Source organism: Parasteatoda tepidariorum, chromosome 8, assembly GCF_043381705.1.
Source record: "Parasteatoda tepidariorum isolate YZ-2023 chromosome 8, CAS_Ptep_4.0, whole genome shotgun sequence".
In the NCBI taxonomy this organism is placed as follows: domain Eukaryota; kingdom Metazoa; phylum Arthropoda; class Arachnida; order Araneae; family Theridiidae; genus Parasteatoda; species Parasteatoda tepidariorum.
This window is the reverse complement of record NC_092211.1, coordinates 20,309,549-20,333,590: the sequence shown is the minus strand read 5'-3', so window position 1 is coordinate 20,333,590 and position 24,042 is coordinate 20,309,549. Positions and strand designations below refer to the sequence as shown.

Sequence of the window (24,042 nt, the reverse complement as noted above, 5' to 3'; positions counted from 1 at the left end):
GTTTCTAATATGTAATGAAATAATAATTCAAAATATTGTCATTCAAGTATAGGATGTTGCAAGAAATTTCTTAATTTATAATTTTGCATATTAATTAACATAGTGTAGGAGTACTGTATCTATACCACCGCGATTTGGCATTTTAAATATCACCTAAACACATTTTTTAAGAATAAGAAAAAAGGCCTATTAAAATAATTTAAAACATCTCTAAAACAAAACAGGCTGGTTTTAAAAATAAATAAAAAATATATATATTAAATAGAAAATTACAAAATACGTTGAAGGATTGCTTGCTTTAAATTGGGCAGAAATATTTGCATAACTGTTTAAGATACGCATCATTTGATTAAGTGATAAATTAGCACACAAAAAAAGCGAGTTTATTTTTTTGAAACAGAATTTTCCACCCCTCACTTAAAATTGCAAGCTCTAATAATTTTGTTAATAGGTACGTTTCCGTAAGCAGTAAAATAAGAGGCCGGAATCAAAGAAAAAACAAACTTCCACCGTTTTTTTAATCAAATTACTCAAAGGCGTTGACTTAGAGATTAAAAGATTAAACGTCTATTTTAATGAGTTTTTAACCTTTTAATCGGAACTCTTGACTGTTAGTGTACGTATAATATGGATGATCAAGATTTTTTAATTTAATCCATTTTTTCAGGCTGAGGTCAATGTTAAACTCGTAAATTAAAGTTCATATTTAAAATGGAATAAAATTAAATAAAAAACAAAGATTGTAAATTAAAATCAACAGTCAAGTACAAGGAGGATAATAATTTTTTTTTAAAAGCGAGAATATTACTCGTCGGTGAACTTTATCTTAAATCTGAACATAGCCCGAAATGCGTGCTTACGAAGATGGACACAGCTCGAAATGCGTGTTCTCGAATATGGACGCAGCTCGAAATGAGTGTTTACAAAAATGGACATAACGGGAAATACGCGTTCACGAAAATGGACATACCTCGAAACGCGCAATTGCAAAAATGGACATCATTACAAAAATTGATAGATTAAAATACGCGTTAAGAAAATGGACATAGTCTTTAATTCCGTTTTTTACATTTGAGTTGGGCGTCAACTACAATACTCGATTACATCTGCAAATTATTACCGATAATTAGTATTATGTAATTGACTACTTGTAATTGCAATTATAAGTAATCATGGATCTAGTGATCAGTACAAGTAATCTGATTTATTATGGTCGATGAAGAGTTGCAATCACATCAAGAAACAATTACAGGTAATCATGATTGCAAGAAATTAAAATATATGATTATATGTAATTATGATTTTAAGTAATCAAAGTATACAGATTACAGGCTATCAAAATATATGATTACAGGTAATAATTACATGCAATCTTGATTACCAGTAATCTAAGTATACGTATACATTATGAATTCCAATTATGATATATATGATAGGGCATAAATTAAAAGTATATAAATAGAGAATGTGTATAAACATTGTACGTATGTACAGTGCGCAAAAAAAAACGGACCGCCCAGATTAACTTCTGTCGGATTTTTTTTTAATCAGATCTTCACGTTCTAGGACACAATCACAATGACTCAAGGGGGTGACCTCGAATAAGCTAATTAATAAATGCTGACGATATTTTAAGTTACGAAATCAGACACCATAACTTACTTTATCTGAATAAACATACAAATTTTTTTTCGACGTATTCGGATTTCTGACTCCCAAGATATGGGGGGTAGCTTCAATCTAGGGATTATGGTCCCCATATAGTTTGGTCAAGAAAGCGGCCCCAAGTTTGAACCCATGATGTCAATTTTACTTTTTACCTATTTCGCCATATCTCGAAAACTTTTTAAGCAAAAAACTGAAAAATTTTTGCACACAATTATAAAACTAGTTTATCTAAAAATGATTCCATGAAAAACATAACTTTCAGTATATATTTATTATTTTTTTTAATGAAGGTCGAAAAAATTTAAATTGTAATGTACACTATTTTTGTATCATTTCAAAGGCTATAACTTTACAAGGCAAAATACATAACTTGAGCAAAATCGGTCGAATAGTTCGTGAGGAATTGAATTTCAAAAATTTCAGATATTTAAAATTCGATTTTTAGGAACTTATTCCACCGATTTTGCTCAAATTTTGTATTTTGCCTAGTAAAATTATATTCTTTAAAATAATGCAAAAAATTGTATATCTGACAATTCAAAATTTATTATTAAATAAAATGCAAAATTATAAATATTTTTTAAAAGTTTTTTTTTTTACATGGATTTATTTATGCAAAATATTTATATGCTCTAAATGATTAGAAAGAAAGAAATATATAAAATAGAATGATGAATTTATTTTCTATGTATTTAAACTTGCTCCGATGGTATGGAAAAAAAATATTCTAAACGCATTTTAAAATGAAAAGTTCCATGATTTGAATACAAGTTTTTTTTAATGGTTCTGCACATATTGTCTCACCGATGGCGATGACAAAAAAAAACTATATATTGATTTCCTTATAATGAATTTCTTTATTTAAATTTATTAACATTCTATGCACAAAACATTTGCTAACCTTTACACAAATGTAAGCACATCAATTATAAAAAATAATTAAAATAAAATAAAAAAATAATTATGAGTCTTAAAAAATTAGACTTAACTATTCTATAGTTAAATAAAAAAAAAAATTAAAAAAAATTCTAAACGCATTGAACTGAGTCAGAATTGTAAATCAGTTCGAGTAAACGCGACATATAACGATTTAAAATGTTACACTCAACTAATCATGAATAAAAATCAGGATTAGCTAACATTTTTTAAAATAAAAAATAAAAAAAAATACCGAAAATTACTCAACTAGTTAGTTTTAATTAGGTATGTCACCAAAATACAGTCAGTCGGTATAACTAATTCGAACCGCTGTAGCAGACCCGTCATGCCAGGTGTCTAGCCTGCCACATTTTATTTTGATTTCATTTTAAAATTATAGATCGAGAGTAAATCTAACTAAACAGTAGTTAGATGGAAAACGGTAACCGATATATCTCATTTAAATAAATTCACGGATTTTTTTTTTCACAGAGATTTTATTCGCTGGCTAGTTCCAAAGCAAAGTTACAGTATGATGAGCTAGCTGATGGGTATGCAACTCATCGTATACCGTAAACTTATATACTCAAGACATCATACAATTGGGATTCAAATAGATGAAAATGCGTGGTTTGGGTCCTTGAGACTTATATGAGAAGACAATATGGCCCTTAAAAGGCAAGAGATCCCTGGATTAAATGAAAAGTTAAATAATACAATCATTTTGAATACTTTTAATGTTAACTAACAAAAAAAAGGTCAATGGCGGGGGCAAGCGTGGCTTGTCCAAGTGTCATTAAAAACAAAAACTAATTTTAACTATCTTTGTCCTCGATAACAATGAGAAATGAAAATTGCAATGGCAAGTTTCTTCCACAGCGGAAAAAAAAAATTCTAGAAAGAAATAGGTACCGCACTGGAAGAAATTAGCTTCGTTCGACCCAAATGAAAGAAATTAAAGATACTTTTTCAAAAAGAAATATTAAATATTAAAACAGTTTTGATTGCAATTTAGTTCAAATAATATTAATAATTTTCAAGCTATTTATGTCATTTTTTAAATAAAAGAAAGAATAACTAAAGAAAAATAAATTTAATTATTTATTAAAAAATTATAATTATAATTTTAAAATATTTTATGTAAATGAGTAGAGTAACATTTAATTTTATAATTATATAGAAAAACCGTTAAAATAACATAGTAAATTTTCATTAATGGTATTAAATTAACAAATCATATACGCAACGAAAAAAACGCATCGGGAAAAATTAAAAATAGCATACTATTGGTAATTTTGAAATGGCCACAATTACAAGCTGTGCACGATTTTTTTTTTTTTTTTTAATCAAATACTGTTAAGTATGAATACGCAAAGTGAGTCTTAAATAATATGATATATAGACTTTAAAAATTATGTCTAAAATTATAGTTTTTTTTCTTACTTGTATTAGTTTCGTATTTTTTAGTTTCTTATATTTCATCCAGTTTCTTCCATTTTCTCCAGTTTTTTATTCTCCAGTTTGTCCAGATTCTTTCCGGTTTTTTATTTTTCAATTTTTTTTCTACTTGTACAGATTCTTTCGGGTTTTTTTCAATTTGTTTCCAATTTCATGGAAAAAATAGGGGAATTTTTCTGACAGAATGCATACCTGCCAATTTTTTTCATTCCAAAAATGATTTATCGAAGTGGTAATAAAATATTAATTAAAAAAACAATTATAAAGAATAAAACAATGCTTTGCTTTAGATTAATCTAACATCTTAATTATATTTATAAATCTAAGAATGAAATAGAAAAGTAAATGTTTTACTATCACTTTAAATATAAAAATAACATCTAAAAATCAGGAACAATTCAATTGACAGCTACAGGAATGCCAACCATCAAATAGACGTTGGCTTTTTCTTAATTGAAATAATTACCTTTTTCCACATGAAACATTAATTATGAGTGTTATTAGACATAATAATGCTCCTTTTACAAACGAAACTAGATATTAATGTAAGTTTGTTGCATTAAATTACAGTAAAAAATATCATACATACAAAAAATGTTTAAACTATTGTAGATTTTTTTTTAAAAAAAAAAGAGGATTTTAAACGCATAGAGCTGTGTAAAAATCATGACTATGTCCGAAGTAAATACAATTCATATCAATTTAAAAGTTAACGCTCAACTAACCATGAATTTAAATCAGGAAAATATAAGCTAACTTAAAAAAAATAAAGTAAACTAATCTAAATATAACTAAAAAAAAACACTAATATACTTACGATAAAATTCAAGTAAAGTAAGTTATAGCGTCTGTAAAGTAAAAAATAACCAAATATATGGAATTAAAAACAAAAGTTCGCTAAATCCTGATCTAACAATAAATCAACTATATGACATTCAACGACTAAAAAGAGATTGATCCAAAACATAAACCTTCACTATTACGAACATTCAAAGCGTATTAGCATTTATCTCAATAAAAGATAAGATATTCGAGATAATTTTATAATTTAAAAACTCCATTAATGCGTTTTTAATAATGTGTGATATTGACTTTACACAATGTAAACATAAGAGTCACAAATGGAAATATGCACTACAAACAAATAATCAGAGGGAAAAAAACATTTATCAACACAATAACTCATACTATTATCACTTAACAGCACGCATCAATATTAGTGGAAAGACTTAATCATTTTAGAAAAATCAAACAGAATCAAACATCAAAATAAAATGATAGAGAAAGACATTAAATATATATATATATATACACTTTTAAGTTAAGACTTAGCAATTATAATACATATATGTTATTTTCTTATCTTCCTGGGAATCTGAATGTTTTAAAGAATATAAATAGACATGTTCTTGCATTAAATCTCAGTATCTTTAAGAAAACATTTAACATCTTTGTTTTCTTTAAAAAAAATTGAATTTTAAAATCAAAATTTAATTCATCTTAGTCAAAAAAATTGGTTTTAAATATAAATTACAATTTAAAAAAGTTTATAAGGAAAAAAATCAAGTCGTGTTGGCTTTTTATTTTTCAAGTACAAACGACGAAAATATGACAGTAACAAAATGAAATAATTAAACCGTTAATTTTGAATATTTTAAAAAGATTATTTTGCTAATTTTTCTACGTAGTTTAGAATCAATCGTCTCACAACAACGGTTTCACAACGAAGGAATGTTTCAAATGTATAATGATTACAAAAAGAATTATTTTAAAATTATTATAAAATTATACTTGGTAATTACACAAAGTCAAATTATTTAATATAAAATTTACATTAAAATGGGTATAAAAATCAAAATGTTGGCAGAACAAAATATTCTAAGCTCCACAAAAGAGAAAATGAACTTAAAGAACGTGCAAACATTTTCAAATTTAACGGTTGAATACTTTATGAGAAATACTAGCAGATATCTCAAAATGTTTCAGTTTAATAACTGATTAAACATCGCGAGAAAACAAAACCAATATTTATTTTTTTTAAATGTCTACAATATTAGAAAATATAACACAAATGCGGTATCCGATTTCAGCAGCTTTATATTATTTTCTAGACCTTTTTTGAGACTATTCTTTAAGGAAGAAACTAGTGCTTTTATAAACTATAGTTAAATAGGTTAATTTGATTTATACATCACATATTTTTACATTAAATTATTACACACTTACTTATTATCTTAATTTAACATAGTAAATAGGCAATTAGTAAATTATAATTTCAAGAATATTCCACTGAATACAATACTGGAGTACTCTTTAATAACAGAATGGTGGGGAAATTATTTACGATAAATAAATAATTTTAAATAGAATTTAAGGAAAGATTCAACAACGTTTTTATCAAGCAGAATGCTATGAGATGAACGTTATGTAGTACAAGAAGGAACTCTAAAATTTTAAACTAAAAATTTTCACTTAAATAAAGTTTAACGTTAATAAAAATTGAACCGAGAAAAATAACAGATCGGAAATGAAAAAATTCTCTAATTCCAAACAAGCAAGGAGTAAAAAAATCCTAACAATGAAGAAAAAACTCACTTTTGATTAAGACCCATCTAAATCCATGCGCATAGAGTCTTGCTTATATTATCAGTTTCCGAAACATCAACAAATGTTAAGCAATAACCAAGAGAAACACAGCATCTACCATTCAAGAACCACGAGTAATGACATCATTAGATTACAACCATCCTTTCTACATGTGAGTTCATTTCTCCCATAAGAGCAGGTAAGTAGGAAGAAAGGCGGAGAATCCGGTCACTGCAACTGTAAGGCCCTGGGCTTGGCGACGATTTAAGAGGCGGTTTGGCATGTAAAAGAACCGCCAGCGTTCGCCCCCTGCTTTCAATTCGGCGCCCCAGCAATTATTCTCACAAAAGTCCTTTGAAGGGATTCTTAAACTACAGAAATATACAATTTAATGCCTTAACAGGTGTCTTAAGAACCACCTCAAACTTACAAAAGTGAAGAAGAGAGAAAATTATTAGAGTACAGTGATAATCTAACACTGCTCTTATTTTATTTAAATTGGCATAACAGTATAAATAATTACGTACTGAAAATAATTTTTTATATAATAAGATTGTTTGTTTTTCATAGTCTCTTTTTATCTTTTAAAATATTACTGCCTATATTTATGGTATAATTGATTAGGAGTGCATAACAGTCAATCAATATTCTCAACTGTTAAATTTTTTCTATCTCCAAGCTGCGTATTCTATATTGGGAAGGGTTGGAATCCAAAGTTTTTCAAAAACGAATATCGTTTGAGACCAAAAATAGTCAGCTATTTACAAAAATAAGCAAAAAAATATTATTTCGTCTAAGTTACAAAAAAAAAAAGGAAAAAAAAGTAAGAAACTAGAAAATTAACGATTTCGTATTAGAACAATTTTTCTTAATTGCAAAAAATATGAAAAATATTTTTCAGTTATTAATTTCAGTCTATTTTTTTCAGCTAAATTAAAGCTTTACTTAGAGTTTAAGGCATTCTAAACAATTACTTTTTTATATTTTTAGCTAACTTTTTAGTGAAATATTTTAAGACCTTTGTGGGCCACTCCTGAATATTAAGAAACAATTTTCATTCAATTATTTTTAAACTTTCACAGAATATTTGTAACATAAAAAGAAGCATGTGTACAAAACTAAATAAGATAATAATAATTTGTTTTAAAATTTAAGTTAAAATTAGGTTTTGTACTTTTGTTAATTATTGAAGAGATTCCTTGTATACGACTCAATTTACTTTCTTACATATTTAAACTTAATGTATGTGCGAACTTAATGAAGTGGCTATAGTTAACAGTAAAATTGATAACCTACAGAAATGGAACTTTCTGCATTTATGAACATAAAATTTAGAAATCAAATTAGTTATTGTGTTAAGCAAATGCATTGAAAACTAAACAAGATAAATCGAAGAATTTTTGAAAAAAGTTTCATAACAATAAAGCAAAATTGAAAATGTACAGGATTCGTTTATTTAAATCAGTTTGACACGGTACTTAGGTCAAATGATTTTTTTCTTTACATTTGATTTAAATCAAATGATATTTTTTTTAAAGAAATTTTCAACATAAAAATTTACAAGATAATTCAATTTAATATGAGATTTTTTTTTAAAAAACTTTCATTGAATTTCATAGTTATAAAATTTATTTTTAATACGTTGCTCTATTAATAAGTTTCAGTTATCAAAATTACATTACAATTACAAATAAGTCGACTTGTAATATAGTACAGCACTTTTGTCATGACAATTTTCTAATTACATTTTTTTAAAAATTGAATTTTAATGTAGTTTCTTTTTCATGCTTTTACTTCTGTAAATTAAAGTTATTGAAAATGGATTTCTTTTCCCTTCCAAAAAACATTGTGGAGGAGTGGTGGTTTAGGGGATAGAGCGCTCACCTTCCAATGAGGTGACCGGGTACGAATCCTAGCGATGGCTTGCACCGACCACAGTGCTGGTGTAAAATATCCTCAGTGGTAGATGGAACATGGGTAAGAGTCCCCTTGCCGTCAGGGTAACCACGGGAGGTTTTCGCAGTTTTCTTCTAAAATGCGAGTTAGTTCTATCAATAAGTCCTCCACAAAGGCAAATTTTTCCCAATACTTGATCCAGGAATTCCCTTGTCATCTGGACTGGGTTCAAAATTACAAGGCTATGGAGTTGAACATTGGAAGCCGTAAACCCAAAATTAGGTCAGCTGTTCACCAACGGTTATAAAATAAAAATAAAATTTTAAAAAAATAATAATATGAGTGCAAAGAAACTCCTATCTAAACATATTCTCCAAAGCCACGTTTTATTCTAGTATTACACAAACACATTTCGGAATTTCAAAATATACTCAAAATTTAAAAGAAATTATCCTAACATTAGGCTCACTTAAAATTTAAAGTGGTACCAAAGGTATCTCACGATTTATCAACACAATGACAGTATTAAAATAACTAACTATCACAACTAATAAAAAAAAGAGGGGATACAAATTGGTAAAAATTCATCATATATGTCAATTTAAAAGAAAGTTTAGAAGCTAATATGAGAGATTCAAAGCTTTTCAGAAGCAACTGGACATTTTTATTTGCAAAGCACTAATACCATTTAGAACAAAACTAGAATTAATAATTTGTTACTAATTCTAGTTTGTTAAGCCTCTAGTATTTTATTATATGGAATTCTATAATATAGTCTGATATTCTACTACTCTACCAGTCTTAGAAACCGTTCTCACTGCATGAAAATGAGAACCTGATTGGTGAAATATATTCACCCACGAAAATTTCGCCAATCATATTCTCATTCGCATATGGTGAGAATAGTCCCTTAAAGCCTAGCACGTCAAGCCATTTTTTGTAACTCTTTTTAAAATAATAAATAAATTAATGCAACATATCACTTGAAGAAAATGACAGATCAATATATATTTTTTCATTAATACATGTAAAAATCTGGAAATCATAATAAGATTTATCGCCTTCCTCAAAGTAAGAATAAAAAAATATCAGCAACTCAAAGAAAGCGATCGGTCCAATTTCCTTTCGGAAGCCAGAAGACCTAACCTCATAAAAAGCAAAGCACTCTTCCAAGATCTTTTAACCAGCTCTCTGCTTTTGGATCTGAAACATCAAATAGTAAAAGAGAAAAATAAAAGCAAGCAGAGGAAGAAAAGAAGAAACGGGCTGAGTTGAGCTCAATCCATGAATAATTCACATTCAGGGAAAAAAGGGCTAGTAGGACGTGATCCACGGTTTCAGTGAACGTGGAATATGAGAGAGGATTGTATATTTCAGTTTTTCTCTCCTCAACAAAAGGATTCCACGCTTTATGAAGAAACAGGAAATAATGACCATGGACACCTATTGAACGGCCTATTAATTATGGAGTTCTGGAGAATAATAGAGGCAAAAAAAATCGCTATTAAAAAGCAAAAAAGGTTATGCTAAAAAGTTAAAAGCAAAAAATAGTTTGCTTTTTCATAGAATAATCCATTAGGTGTTTTGCATCCAACAAAGAAATGGGTCAGGTGTAAAATATTATTAAGTATCATAATAAAAAGAGCTTAAAACATGATCATCACTACTTAAAATCTACGAGTGGATATGAAATAGTTATTTAGATATTAATAGTTTTCTTCTTATTTTTGTTTTTCTCTTACCAGAGAACAAAAAATGATGTAATAAATAATATAATTATTAATTATTTATAGAATTAATTTTAGTTAAATTATTTATAAAATTAGTTTTAGTTAAATTATTTATAAAAGTTAATTAGTTAAATGATTAATGGCAGAGGGTGCGTTTTCTATTTTTCAGTGGCGTCATCTATGACCAAGAATACAATTTCAGCCACACACACGTCACAGCTAGTTTTAGATAAATTTCCAATAGTTTTATTTTTATTTTTCTGTTACCAGACAACAAAAAATGATGTAATAAATAATATAATTATTAATTATTTATAAAATTGTAGTTAAATTATTTATAAAATTAATTTTAGTTAAATTATTTATAAAAGTTAAATAGTTAAATGATTAATGGCAGAGAGTGCGTTTTTTATTTTTCAGTGGCGTCATCTATGGCCAAGAATAGAATTTCAGTCACACACACGTCACAGCTAGTTTTAAATCAATCTCCAATAGTTTTCTTTTCATTTTTGTTTTTCTTTTACCAGATAACAAAAAATGATGTAATAAATAATATAATTATTTATAGAATTAATTTTAGTTAAATTATTTACAAAATTAATTTTAGTTAAATTATTTATAAAATTAATTTTAGTTAAATTATTTATAAAAGTTAATTAGTTAAATGATTAATGGCAGAGAGAGCGTTTTTTATTTTTCAGTGGCGTCATCTATGGCCAAGAATACAATTTCAGTCACACACACGTCACAGCTAGTTTTAGATCAATCTCCAAAAGTTTTCTTCTTATTTTTGTTTTTCTGTTACCAGAGAACAAAAAATGATGTAATAAATAATATAATTATTAATTAGGTATAGAATTAATTTTAGTTAAATTATTTATAAAATTAATTTTAGTTATTTATAAAAGTTAAATGATAAATGGCAGAGGGTGCATTTTTTATTTTACGGTGGCGTCATCTATGGCCAAGAATACAATTTCAGCCACACACACATCACAGCTAGTTTTAGATCAATCTCCAACAGTTTTCTTTTTATTTTTATTTTACCGTCGAGGACATTCTAGCCCCAGATCAACTGACCCCAGTCATGAACCAACAATAGAGCATGTCATCGTTAATTTTTACTAATCAACTTTTAGCTTTACATTTTGAATTTTTATCTACTTTTGATTTTAGACTTCATAGACTTCTAGTCAGGCTTTTACTTTTAGACATTTACTATTTGGACTTTTAGCTTTCATTGATTTTAGTTTTGAGATTTTTTATCTCTTGTTTCCTTATTATTATAATCATTTAATTCTCGACATTTACACCGGCGCTATTGGGTTTCATTGCCTTTAACACATGTTTTTAATTGTCAAGCGTTATTGTTAATCCACTTTTAACTGATCACCACCACTGTCATTTGGCGAAATTTTACTGTAACTTTAGTTTTTAGAGAAATTTTATTGTAATAATTTTACTTTTATCTCCGTATACCCCCCTGGGGTGGGTCGGAGTTCAACCTACTTATTACTTATTTTTCTTTTACTAAAGAACAAAAAATTGTGTAATAAATAATATAATTATTTATCGAATTAATTTTAGTTAAACTATTTATAAAAGTTAATTAGTTAAATGATTAATGGCAGAGGGTGCGTTTTTTATTTTTCAGTGGCGTCATCTATGGCCAAGAATACAATTTCAGCCACACACACGTCACAGCTAGTTTTAGAGGGCCAGCCAATTGATATATCCATTCACTCATCCTCAGATCGTAATTTTGACCTGTAGCAAAGAACGATCAATCTCCAATTCAGTACCCTCAGAGTTTTGAATTGTTACGGGAATTTGGGGAACTTTGTAACCCTGACAAATTTAACGTGCACCAGTCACCACTTGTATTAAAAACCGGGGTTTCTTGGGCGGGCGGGGTTCGAACTCCCATTCTTTTGATCCTTATTTCTTTATTTCACATGTTTGCAAGAGTAGATGTCACTCAAACATAACAAAGAGAAAGATCGGCTCTAGCCAGATATTTATCTTAACATTTGTAGTGAAATTTTTAAAGGTAAAAAATATAACTTTTCCCTAATTGAATTGTTACAAGTTTCGACAACGAGTATAGTTACTTCGCATTTATTTCTTCTGAATGAATCACATAATTTGTATTTCTTAAGCTAATTTCTTTTTTCCTTACAAATTTTTAAAAAAATATACTAATCAATGTAATGGAAATATCAAATTAATTACAAAAAATCCTTCCCAACAATAAAAATTTCAGAAAATAAGCACAATAAATGACGTCCGAATAATTAATAAACAATTAAATAATCAGTCTCATGAATCGAATTTCTTTGAATCCGTAACTCTCGCAGAAACGCTTTTCTCACTAAAGAAAACCACAATCGCGCGTTTCCAAGAAAAATGCTCCTTTTGCATTGAAAGTTCACATAAACAACATTTGTTTTTTTGAAAACGAACAATAAATCATTCATTTATTCAGCAGTAAACGAAACTATAAAAAACACATAAAGCCACCAACAAAGGAAAATACGAACTCATAAGGAAAGTTCCAAAATTGCTCACGCAGTAAATTGGAAAGAAGGGGTAAGTAAATGTACACTTTCAGAAATTGCACTTCTTGAACTTGAAAGTAAAACGGAGAACTTAAACCCAATTTCAAGGTTTATTAGCTAGTAGTGCAACTAAAAACTCAATTTTATATATAATAAAAAAGTTGTGTAAAAAATCAAAGTTCTAAGGACATTGCTCTTAATCTTGACTGTGCTTTATAAAGAATGAATAACTCCATCAAAAAATTTAAAAAGGGACACCGCCAGGAGAATTCTAAAAGATAACTAAGTTAAAGAAATTTAAAATAATAGTTACAAAATCTATAAACATATTGTATTTTATAACCGTCGTTGAAGAACAGCCGAGCTAATTTTGGGGTTTATGACTACCAATGCTCAACTCCGTAGCCCTGTCATTTTCAACCCAATCCAGAAGACAAAGGAATTCCTGAATCAAGTATTGGAAGAAAATTTGAGGGGGTGCTCATTGAGAGGGTGGTGCTCTATCCCCTGAGCTGCCATGGCTCTTATTAAATATATTAATATTTTTTATTAGATTTCATTTAACAATGCAGGCAATTTTTTTTTTTTTTTTTTTTTTTTTTTTTTTTTTTTTTTTTTTTTTTTTTTGTCATTTAAATTATTTTATCACTTATAAAGTCAGACTTTGAAGCCAAAAGAAAAAAAAAAGAAACCAAAAATTATGAAAATGGCGGAAAGTGTCTAAAATATACTATAAAAAAATTCTACGATACTATGTAGAGAAATACATAACGTGCATAAATTATACACAAAAACAATATCGAATGAATTGTCTCCAAGATTTGGTCATAGTTTCAAAATTTGGATTAGGGAAGAACGCAATCGAAGATAAGATATTTGTACCCGCAACCAATAACTGTCTGCTAATCAAGATAACTCTCATCCGTTCGATAGTCAAAAAATACTTTTCATGCATTATTCTACACACCCAAAAACTTAAGAAAAAAAATATAAAAATATTCCGAGAATTTTTTTTAAGTCAAAAAATATAAATGAACACTAACGTCATTAATTTTCACCATGTTATCAAAATTACTATACTAACGTCATGTTATCTACAATTTCTCTCGCCTTTTCAGATTTTTTTTTTTTTAAACAATGAATTTCTTTTAGTAATAAGATAAGATATAACACTGATTAAATATATATCTCTAAGAAGATTATAGATGAAGGAGGCTTAGTCTCATCAATACAGTATAAATTTAATTCAATGATCAGAGTATACATTCGATCCTTGTTTCAAAATTCTCTCAGCTATCTCCCTTTTTCATCAGGGAAAATATCGGAAGCAAATCTTCTTATATACATACAGAAACATCTAGAAATATTAAAAGAGCATTTGAATTTTGCGGAAGACAATTTCGGACGTTTAATTCTTTTTATTTTATTTTTTTTTATACACGTTATGAATAAAAAGTTTTGGATTAAAAATTTCATTTTCAAAAAGCACCAATTTAAGAATCGATTTATGCACAACATTTTAAGTCAAATTAGGAGTAAATGTTTACTCTAAAAAATACATGCCTACATAATACTCGGTGGCAGAACCGTATAATATACATGAACGCCGTTCGTGGAAAAATTTTCACCATTGTGGAAGATTTTTTACTATAACTAAAAAAAATAATAAATCGTCTGTTCAAAAAAACTTGTCTTTTTTTAATTCGCGAGAAAAAAAATACTTTTCCTTTTAACGCTTTTTCTGCCAATGCAAAAGCGATTTAAAATTACATTCCATGATTTCAAATCACACTTCACGATTCCTATTTAAGCTATTTAAGGTCGCGCTTCGTGTTTTCTATTCTTACGATTTTATATTAAACCTCGCGTTTCGTATTCACTGGATGAAAAAGCCACTGAGATTCATGTCCAAGTGACTTAAAAATTATACATTCGTATTCACGCGGTTTTTAAATCAAACATCGAGATTTGTATTCACGCTATTTTAAAAACATCGAGATTCAGATTAAAGCGATGTTAAAATCATTGAGATTCGTATTTATGCGATTTTAAAATTAAATATCGAGATTCGTATTCGCGTGATTTAAAAATCACATATTGAGATTCATATTCACACATTTTAAATAAAATCTCGCATCGATATTTTAATTAAAAAGGTGATAACATTCTGTGGATAAATGTTTCCTACCTACACATTTTTTTCTTTTTTTTTTACTTAAATTTCAGATATTTTTTCAACTATTTAAAAAGTGTTTTTGCGCATAACATTTGAAAAAAATTTTTCGAGCTTTTTTGATTTCTTACCTAACTTATGAATCAATATAGAGCTCTATGAAAATTTAAAAAAAAAAAAATTTTAAATTTACAAACGATTTACAAACGAAGTTGCTAAAATGAGGTGGCGACGAAAGGGTTGAAGTGTAAATTAGTAGAGAATTAGTGAACTAATTAACACTTTCAAGAGAGATTTCATTAGTTAGGTTAAAGATCAAGAGTTAATTAGTACAGAAGAGATTTAATTAGTAAAGAACAAGAGTAATTCCTAAGATTAAGATTAACACGTTCACGCCGGGGTGACCCACCGGTGGGTCACGTTAGATTGTCTCATTGGGCGGCTCACCGGAGTAAAAACTGGTAACAAATAAATTTCATTTTTTAGTTTTTCTCTGGTAATTTTGCGTTCGCAGATAGTTTTTCATTTTATCTAAGTTTGGCTAGGAGCATGCCTACAACTTGGTTAACACAAATCAAATTACGTGCGCCACTGACAAATTTCAACGGACATATTTTAATTCCTCTGTATAGCAAGAAGAAAATATGCAAGACGGAAATTACTTCCAGAAATTCATAAACTGTATAAAGGTAAATCAGATGAGGTCTTGACCTTTAAACCACGTTATTTTTACAAATAGGAAGAAGAGCCCCAGAGCGTCAAAACACCAGAAAGTAAACACAAGGTGAGAGAGCCGGAAAAAGGTATTTCGTGCGGCAACCAGACAACGTACACGAAAGTAATCATGGAAAGGCATTTCCTGCGGATGCGTTTTTAAAAACTTGTTGCGAGGTCAAAAAGACGAGTGATGTCATTTACAGAAAGACATTAGTCCATTCATCGTTTGGGTAAAATGGTTCTTTCAATTATTCAATTATTTTCAGTTTCCCGAAATACTTATATTTAATTTCCACGTAGCAAATGAGTTACTGAAATTGCAATTTATTTCCAACCACTTTAAATCTCTGCCGGCTTCAAGAGCGGAATTAAAAAGCATTAAATCTATGGACAAGTATTTTGCAGTATTTTATACTTACACCATTAACATGTTTTTGAAATTTTTCCGATAGAATATTAAATATTTATTCATATATGAATAAGAAAATGAATAATTACAACTGGTGTGTATGATTTTGTTGTTCTTAACTTTCATTAACTTCAGAATTTTTTTTTTAAATTTATTACAATTTCAAAATTTGGTTATTTTCAGTTCACCGAAATACTTTTATTTCATTTCTACGTAGTAAATGATTCACTGAAATAACAATTGGATTCCAAACATTTTAAATCACTGTCGGCATCAAGAGTTTTAAATCATATGGAATTAAAAAGCATTAAATCTATGGAGAACTATTTTGTAGTATTTCATACTTAAATCATAGATATGTTTTTAAAATTTCTCCGATAGAATATTATATATTTATTCATATCTGAATAAGAAGAGAATAATTGGAACAGGTTCGCATGATTCTGTTGTTCTTACTGTCTTAAAACTGACTTTTTTTTAAATTTATTAACATACATTTCAAATTTCGGTTATGGTTATTTTTAGAGTGCCTTAGTGTTCACTGAAGGCACTCTAGTTATTTTCAGTTTCCAGACATATTTTTAATTGATTTATACACAGCAAATGAGTTACAGAAATAACAATATGATTCCAAACATTTTAAATCTCTGGCGGCTTCAATAGTTTAAAATCATATGGAATTAAAAAGCGTTAAATCTAAGAACAAGTATTTTGTAGTATTTCACACTTGCATCATAGATGTGTTTTTGACATTTTCACCATAGAATATTTTATTAATTAATATTTGAATAAGGAAAGAATGATTGCAATTGTTTAACATGATTTTCTAGCTCTTAACTTTCTTAAACTTTAGTTTCTGATATTCCCATTTCAAATATCAGCCATTTAGAATTGTAATTATTAAAAAATTTCCCGTCGAAAACTAAGCAATTTCTGGTTTTACTAAGGTATTTAAAACTTTCCTTACATTATTACCAGCTTCACACATTTATTTATTTAGCTCAATGAAGAAACTCCATGTTTGACGTTCTAAACAGGTTTTCAATTTAATTTTGGTTCTGCTGAATTTAATAATTTCAAACGTGCTCTTTGCCACGGCCATGACGTGGGAAGAATGTGAATTTATCAACGGAGAGGAAAATATTTTATTTATTTTTTAATAGAAGATAAAACAGTATTTAGTATTTCTATGATGAAAATATTTTCCCGTCTGAAAATCACTTATTGCTATGGGTGATCATTTTTTTCTGTTCCGAAAATTTTCCATTTTTTGTTTTCCAAACATAAAAAACTCTAAATCGGAGAATATTTAAACGCCAATTCAATTATCTAGAAGCCCGCGCACAGCATTCGCCACCTCGCCAAATGCGAAAAAATCGTAAATTTGGAATAAAATTGTGTTTTGGCGAATGATTTTTTCCACAGAGAAGAAATATATATATTTAACTCGATTTTCAAAATTACATCGAAATTAATTTTTCAAAACATATCAGTATTGTTTATTCTATTACAGTAATTTTCGGCAGACGCGCAATTAGAAGTTGGTCTAAATAATATAAGCCTGAAACAAATTAACGTAAAATAGTTTTCTATGGGAAAAAAATTTATCATAAAAAATTGTTAAGATTTGAAATTGGCGATATTTAGCTAATTCACTGGCTAATAATTAGAAATATGCCCTGTAATATATGCTAAATTCATCAATTTTTAAAGGCAATATGAAATATTTTAAGAAAATGAACATTTTTTAAGAAATATGAGGTGAATGCAAAAATTCGTATGAGTTTAAAACCAAATGAAATACAACGCACTTCCATGACATAAAATAAGTAATTACATGTCATTTCTAACCTGCTTCTCAATGTTTTTTATTTATTTATATTTTCTAATAAAATTTGCTTGTTTTTCAACATTAAGTCATGGGAACGGTTTTGATTTTTTCTATGGAATGATTTTTTTTTAACCTAATTATTTTTTTTGGATAACAAGATAAATGAAATTTTGAGTTGACGAATTCGGATGAATACAGAGGATTTTTCATTTTACCGTGCCAGCTTTCTGCACCGTCTGATGGGCGACACGCGTTGAAGACAGTTGCCTTTTAAATTAATCAATCTTAATGTTATAGATCAATGAGTTACTCACATTACTCCCCCCCCCCAATTATTGATCACATTAATCTGCAATTACACGAGGCAAAAATAAATAAATATTAAAAAAAAGAGCAAAGAAAAAGAGTTATAAAAAATGTTCGTTTTGATATTCTATATAATTCCTTAAAATAAAATTTATAAGTTTTGAATTCCAACCGGGATATCTTCAAACAACATAATCTCACACTCAGACTTGAAACCATTCTGGAAAATAGTTTCTCCTTAATCTTTTAGAGCTTCTAGTCTTTAAGGAACAAATCACCATTTTTATCACCAACTTGACTATTTTTCTGGATAATAATCTAACAATGAATAGAGCTATCAATCAAATTTTACTGCCTACAGGCAACGTTGAACTTAAGATTAACATAAGTACCAGTTCAACTTGATGACAGAAAGCGTACTGACTTTATTAAATATTCAGAATTTCTTTTTCGTGTCTACTTTCTCTAAGAAATCGGTCACTTCAAGCCAATGACCCAATATTGAGAATCAATTTTCATATTATGGGGTTTTAATTCCTTCAACTTGTTGAACAATTTTTCTATCTTTAATAAATTAATTTTAATTAATGATTTTAATACAAAATCGGAACACAGGATATGGAATATGACGCCCAATATCATAAGAGTGCAAAAAAAATTCAAATTTGGTATCTATGGAACTTAAGTGTAGCTTGCATTAAAAATAATTTAGATGTTTATGCAAAAGAGCAATTAAAAATTTAAAACTTATTTGAAAAATATGATTTTAGGATCAAAAAAGTTGTAAAAAACCTAAATACAAAAGCACTGCGGTTATCGATTGCTATAAATACATAGCATATAAATCAGCAAGGGTTCCCAAATGGTATCCCGCTGAACCCTGGGATTCCGTAGACGAGTAAAAGGAGTTCCAGGAGTTGTACTTATAACCAATCACGAGTTCTGACACCAATAAATTAATTTATTAAAACGGGGTTCTACCGAAAGAAGGTTGATTATTTAGAGTTACGTAGCCGAAAAAAAATGGGAACCGTTGACATAGGTATTTCATTATTTAAATTTAATGCCTCTTTAGAAAAACTTGGAATATAACTTTGACATATAATTTCGACAACAAAAATAAGTTTATAAAAATTTTGTTGCATCTAAAAAAATAAAATTGTTTAAAATGAAATATTGATTTTGGCTGAATATCGAATATTCGGCTTACCGTTCGATTCAGGAATGTCATTTCAATTATTTCTAATGTCTTTAATAAAAATATCTTAAATAATTTTTGATTATAAACTTAATGAGTTTAAAGTACTTTTGAACATTCTAATGAAATACTTTAATATTGTGTAAAACCGTAGACAAAATGTAATTAAACGTACAAGGAAATTTTTTTTAAAAAGTCTGCATGAAATTTGAGTTTGCTCCCTTTTATTTTAATTTTAAAAGTAATTTTTTATAAGAAACGTAATTCGGGGTATTTTTAAATTATTATGTGCAGTTAATTTAATTTTTTTTCTAACGAATTTTGAAATATTTTCGTTTTATTTATTTTTCAGACGTCTCACGACAAGTTGAGGAAAGGCCCGTTTAAACACAAAACATTTCAAATAACTACAACTTCTAAACAAAAACATAAAAAGTTCTGAAAATTGATATTACAAGTAACAGTTGAGCACCATGGAAATATATTTCTCATAATTTAAAAATTAACTCAGAAAAAATTTCTGAAATTTCACAAATATACGGAATGTGGGGCGCATGATAACGAGCTAGGTTTATTCGTTAATTCATTATTATAAACCTTAAATTATACGTAAATACTCATACTAAATGGAAGTTAAAGAAAACATAGATAATTTTATACCTTTATACAACTTTTTAAAATTTTGTATAAAACTGTAAAAAAGTGAACTTTTCATAAAAAAAGAAAAAATAAATAAAGTTTCGCTCCAAAATTTTATAAAGGTAATTTCAATTTAAGTACAATTCAACTGAAAATTTAAAAAGAAAAAGAAAATTATTTATTTACTTATTTTTTTTAAAGAAGAAATCTAATGATTGTGAAGCATGAATCTGAGTTACACATACATAATTTCATGCCTTTTATTTCAAAAAATAAAAACTGTACTTCTGAAAAAGCTATAAAAAATAGAAAATAAGAAGGAAATTACGCAGAAAAAAAATTTACATTTCATTAAAAAAAAAAAATTCTCCATACTTTTATAAACAATATTTAAATTAAGTACTATTTAATCAGGGGTCTGTCCAGACATTTTGTAAGAGGTCCATTTTTGTAAAATTGTGAAAAAATTACTCGGAATTTGTGTGTATAAAATAAACGTTAAGTCACATTCTTTCTACCAGGGACCGCTTTTGTGAATTTGTGCTAATAGGGTCCGTTATTGCAAAAAAACTTTTACAAGGAGTTTTTAAATTGTAATGACATACAAGATTATGCTCAACACTGTAAAATTAAAAAAATTAATTAAAAAATAAACAGCAATTGCAGCTACTAGGCAACATATAAATATTTGGTATTTAGCCTATACTGCTGAACGCAGAATATTCATTTCCGACGAATAAAGGAAGAAGCGTCTGCCAAAGATAAAATTTAGTTCGTTTACATATGTCTTTCTCCCCCCCCCCACCTTCCTGGGAAGGGTTTATTCGATTAACAAAACAATAATGAAGATAAACAAATTTGTGAAGGGGCCGTTTTTAAGTTAAAATATTTTGTGAAGAGGCCGTTTTTAAGTTAAAATATTTTGTGAAGGGTCCGTTTTCATGAAAAGATATTTTGTGAAGGGTCCGTTAACGGACCCAAATTTCTTCTAAACAACCCTGATTTAATTTAAAATTTTAAACGAAAATTTAAAAAAAAAGAAATTTTTTATTCATATATATGTATAAATTAAATGAAGAAAATAAAAAAATCTATTTATATTGAATCATAAATCTGCATTTCGATAAATCGTAAAAACAGGGGGGGGGATAACTCAAAGCGAAACAGCTTACGCGAGGAAACTCGCTTGTTTAAACAAAAAAAAGATAAGCTGAATCATTCAGATCATCTTTCTTTAAGTAGAAGCTAAGGAGAATTAATGAATTCTTTCTTTAATTCTTCACATCTCTTATTCTTCAGATGGAAGTTATCGAACCATCACAACTTAGCGCCTGCAGACGATCCATTTCGGATGCAGGTTTAAATTGATTCCGCAAATGATAAATTTTGTTGCGAAACAGGAGGATCTTATTAATCCGATTCAAGCATCCGTGCCAAGGAGCGAAAGATGAGTGAAGCATACAACACATTTTTTATTGTTTTTAACTTTGTTACTATGTGATTTATGAAACAAAGTGTATCTTCCAGGGATATACGTTTTTTTGTTAAAAATTAGGAGAGAGTGTTTTTTTGCAAAACATTGTATGATACATTATGAATAATAAATAACAAATGCATGGATTGAAATTTATTTTGCATTTTTCTTTAAGAAATTTTCATATTTCATTCTTTCTCCATACATCATAAAAATACAAGTGCCATAAAAACATAATCTATTGCCTTACCGTGTCTAACTGTAGTAGAATTCTCATTGGATTTTTTTTCTTTTAAGAAATTGAGGATTTTTTGAGAAATAATTTTTACGTTAAAAATGACTACCTGTTTAAAATCAATATACAAAAATAAGATTAAGAGCGGGGGAGGAAATGAGCAAAACTCTGTAGCTCATAATTTTTCTTTTTTAAAAAATTAAACTTTTTTCTTCGTTGAGTTCGTTTTTAAAGACATGCTTATTGCTTTATGGGCAATTGCACCAATTACAAATGTCACGTTTGCAAACTTTAAAAGCATAAAACTCTCGACTAAAAAAAAGTCAGGCATTTTTGTTAAAATAACTTTTGGCATCATTTACACTTACTGCAATTTTTATTAACGTATAAGAAATTTAAAATTATTTTAGAAAAAAAATAATAACTGGCTGCTACGAATGTAACATATTTAATAACACTAAAATTAGTTAATTTTTTAAACTAATGAAATCACTTAAATATTATTAAAACTTTTTGATTTTAAGAGTTGTGTGCTCTTAAAGTCAGAAAATATGACATTTGTAAATAGTAGAACTCCCTTAAACTTAGTATTAAAACAAGGAATAGTTTTAAACTGCAGCATTAAAATGTGTGGGGTTTTTGTTAAACAAAATGTTCAGAGTTGCTATTTTTCCTAACATTATAAATAAATTTTTTCTTCCTTAGAACCCTGTAGGCTTAAATTTGTGAAGAAAACAGTAACGCTAGTGCCAGAAATAATAGATGAAGAATGCTATTATTGTGACTTTTGGCACTACACAAAAATAATATCTTTTACACTTAAAGGATTAAGAATTAAATATTCAAATTTCAGATGGACATCTACTTAAAGTCCATAATATCTAGCATTAGCTAATATTATTTGGTAAAAAGACTGACACAGTAAAGTGTATAGTAAAGTGCATTTTATTTTGCAAATAATTGTCTTCAACTTCAATTACTTTTTCTCAAAAAGGTGCAAACCTACAAATCAAGCTTTTGTAAAAACTCTTATCTGACCAAAATATTGTTCCCTGACATCATCAGAACTTAGCTCAAATAAATACTTATTTATAGATAGTCACAAGTATTTGATAGTTTGATGGAAAGATGCCAGGGGAGTGAATAGGAGGTAAAACTTCAATTTAAAAATGAAATACACTTATCATTTCTTTGATTACTTTAAACACTGTTTAGCCGATTTAAATTAGTCAGCTGTAGAGCTAACTCTTTGCATTTGTTTTGCGTACACTTCTCCAATTTATGTTCTATTAAAACACATTAAATAACTTACAATTTGCCTCACAGAAGTTACCCTTACCAGAGGAAACACTATTATTAGCAAGCATTTGCAATTAAAAAAAAAAAAAACATGAACTAGTCTGTCCTAAAAATAAATCTGAAGTAAATGAACTACAATTCATTTGCAACTCAAATACATAAATATTATATCTGAGTGGCAAGGCTGAGGCCCGTTCCTCAAAGTGCAAGAAGCTCAATGTTTATATTCTGTAAAAGTTTTGAAAATCCTTGTTCAAAATTGTAGTCTTTAAATAGATAATATAAAGGAATTCTCGTAATTTTCTTTCAAAAAAGTAGGGTGACCTGGGGTAATTCCTGATCAAAAAATGCAAACATCTATTTTGTGAAAAAACTATTCAAGATAGAATTTTAATATTTATTGGAAGTTTGAGGCTATATGAGATGAGTTCTATGCTATCTTCTTTTGTTTGAAAATCTAGTTAGAATTTAAAAGATTTTAAATTTTTAGTGATCAGGAATTACCCCTTCTCTTGATCATTTCTGGGGTAATTCCTGATCACTTCTGGGGTAATTACTGATCACCAGTTTTTATAGTACAGGAGCTGTTTAAAAATAATTATACAATGGTAATTAACAAATAAGGCATCAAGATCAAACAAATAAATCAAAAAGATATGTTTAAGGAGCTAATAAAATGATTTATTTAAAAAGCAAGAATAGAGATTAACACTTTAAATTTTCCAAAAATCTATGCATCATGTCATACATTTTAGGCAAGCAGCCAACTCATTCTCATGTTCTGCTGAAACATAAGAAAGAGTTCACTCATGGGTTTCTTTTGCTGGATTTTGTAACTTCATTAAGTGAGAGTGTAAAGTTAAGTAAGGTATGTCAACAACTCTCACACTGAAATTTTCATTTTCAATCATTAAAAGAAATTCACTAATTTTGTTTTCTAGAAGCTT

General features: G+C 28.0%; 1 protein-coding gene and 1 long non-coding RNA gene across 4 annotated transcripts in view; one reads left to right on the top strand and one right to left on the bottom strand.

The window, feature by feature from the left end:
* LOC107439384 (ecotropic viral integration site 5 ortholog) overlaps positions 1-24,042 on the bottom strand; it is a 122,967-nt gene that overhangs the window by 96,010 nt on the left and 2,915 nt on the right. Inside the window, exon 1 of one of the 3 annotated variants that reach the window (XM_016051959.3) lies at positions 6,640-6,866. The exons of 1 other annotated variant lie outside the window; for it this stretch is intronic. In XM_016051959.3, coding sequence (XP_015907445.1) covers positions 6,640-6,656 — 17 coding nt within the window. In that variant the 5' untranslated portion in view covers positions 6,657-6,866. Of the gene's footprint in view, positions 1-4,861; positions 5,020-6,639; positions 6,867-24,042 lie in introns of those variants that run through there. One more of the 3 variants, XM_016051961.3, reaches the window with a different exon arrangement.
* LOC139426266 (uncharacterized) lies at positions 12,777-24,015 on the top strand. Its single transcript, XR_011637511.1, has 2 exons — positions 12,777-12,845; positions 21,387-24,015. It is a non-coding gene; the product is annotated as an uncharacterized lncRNA (long non-coding RNA).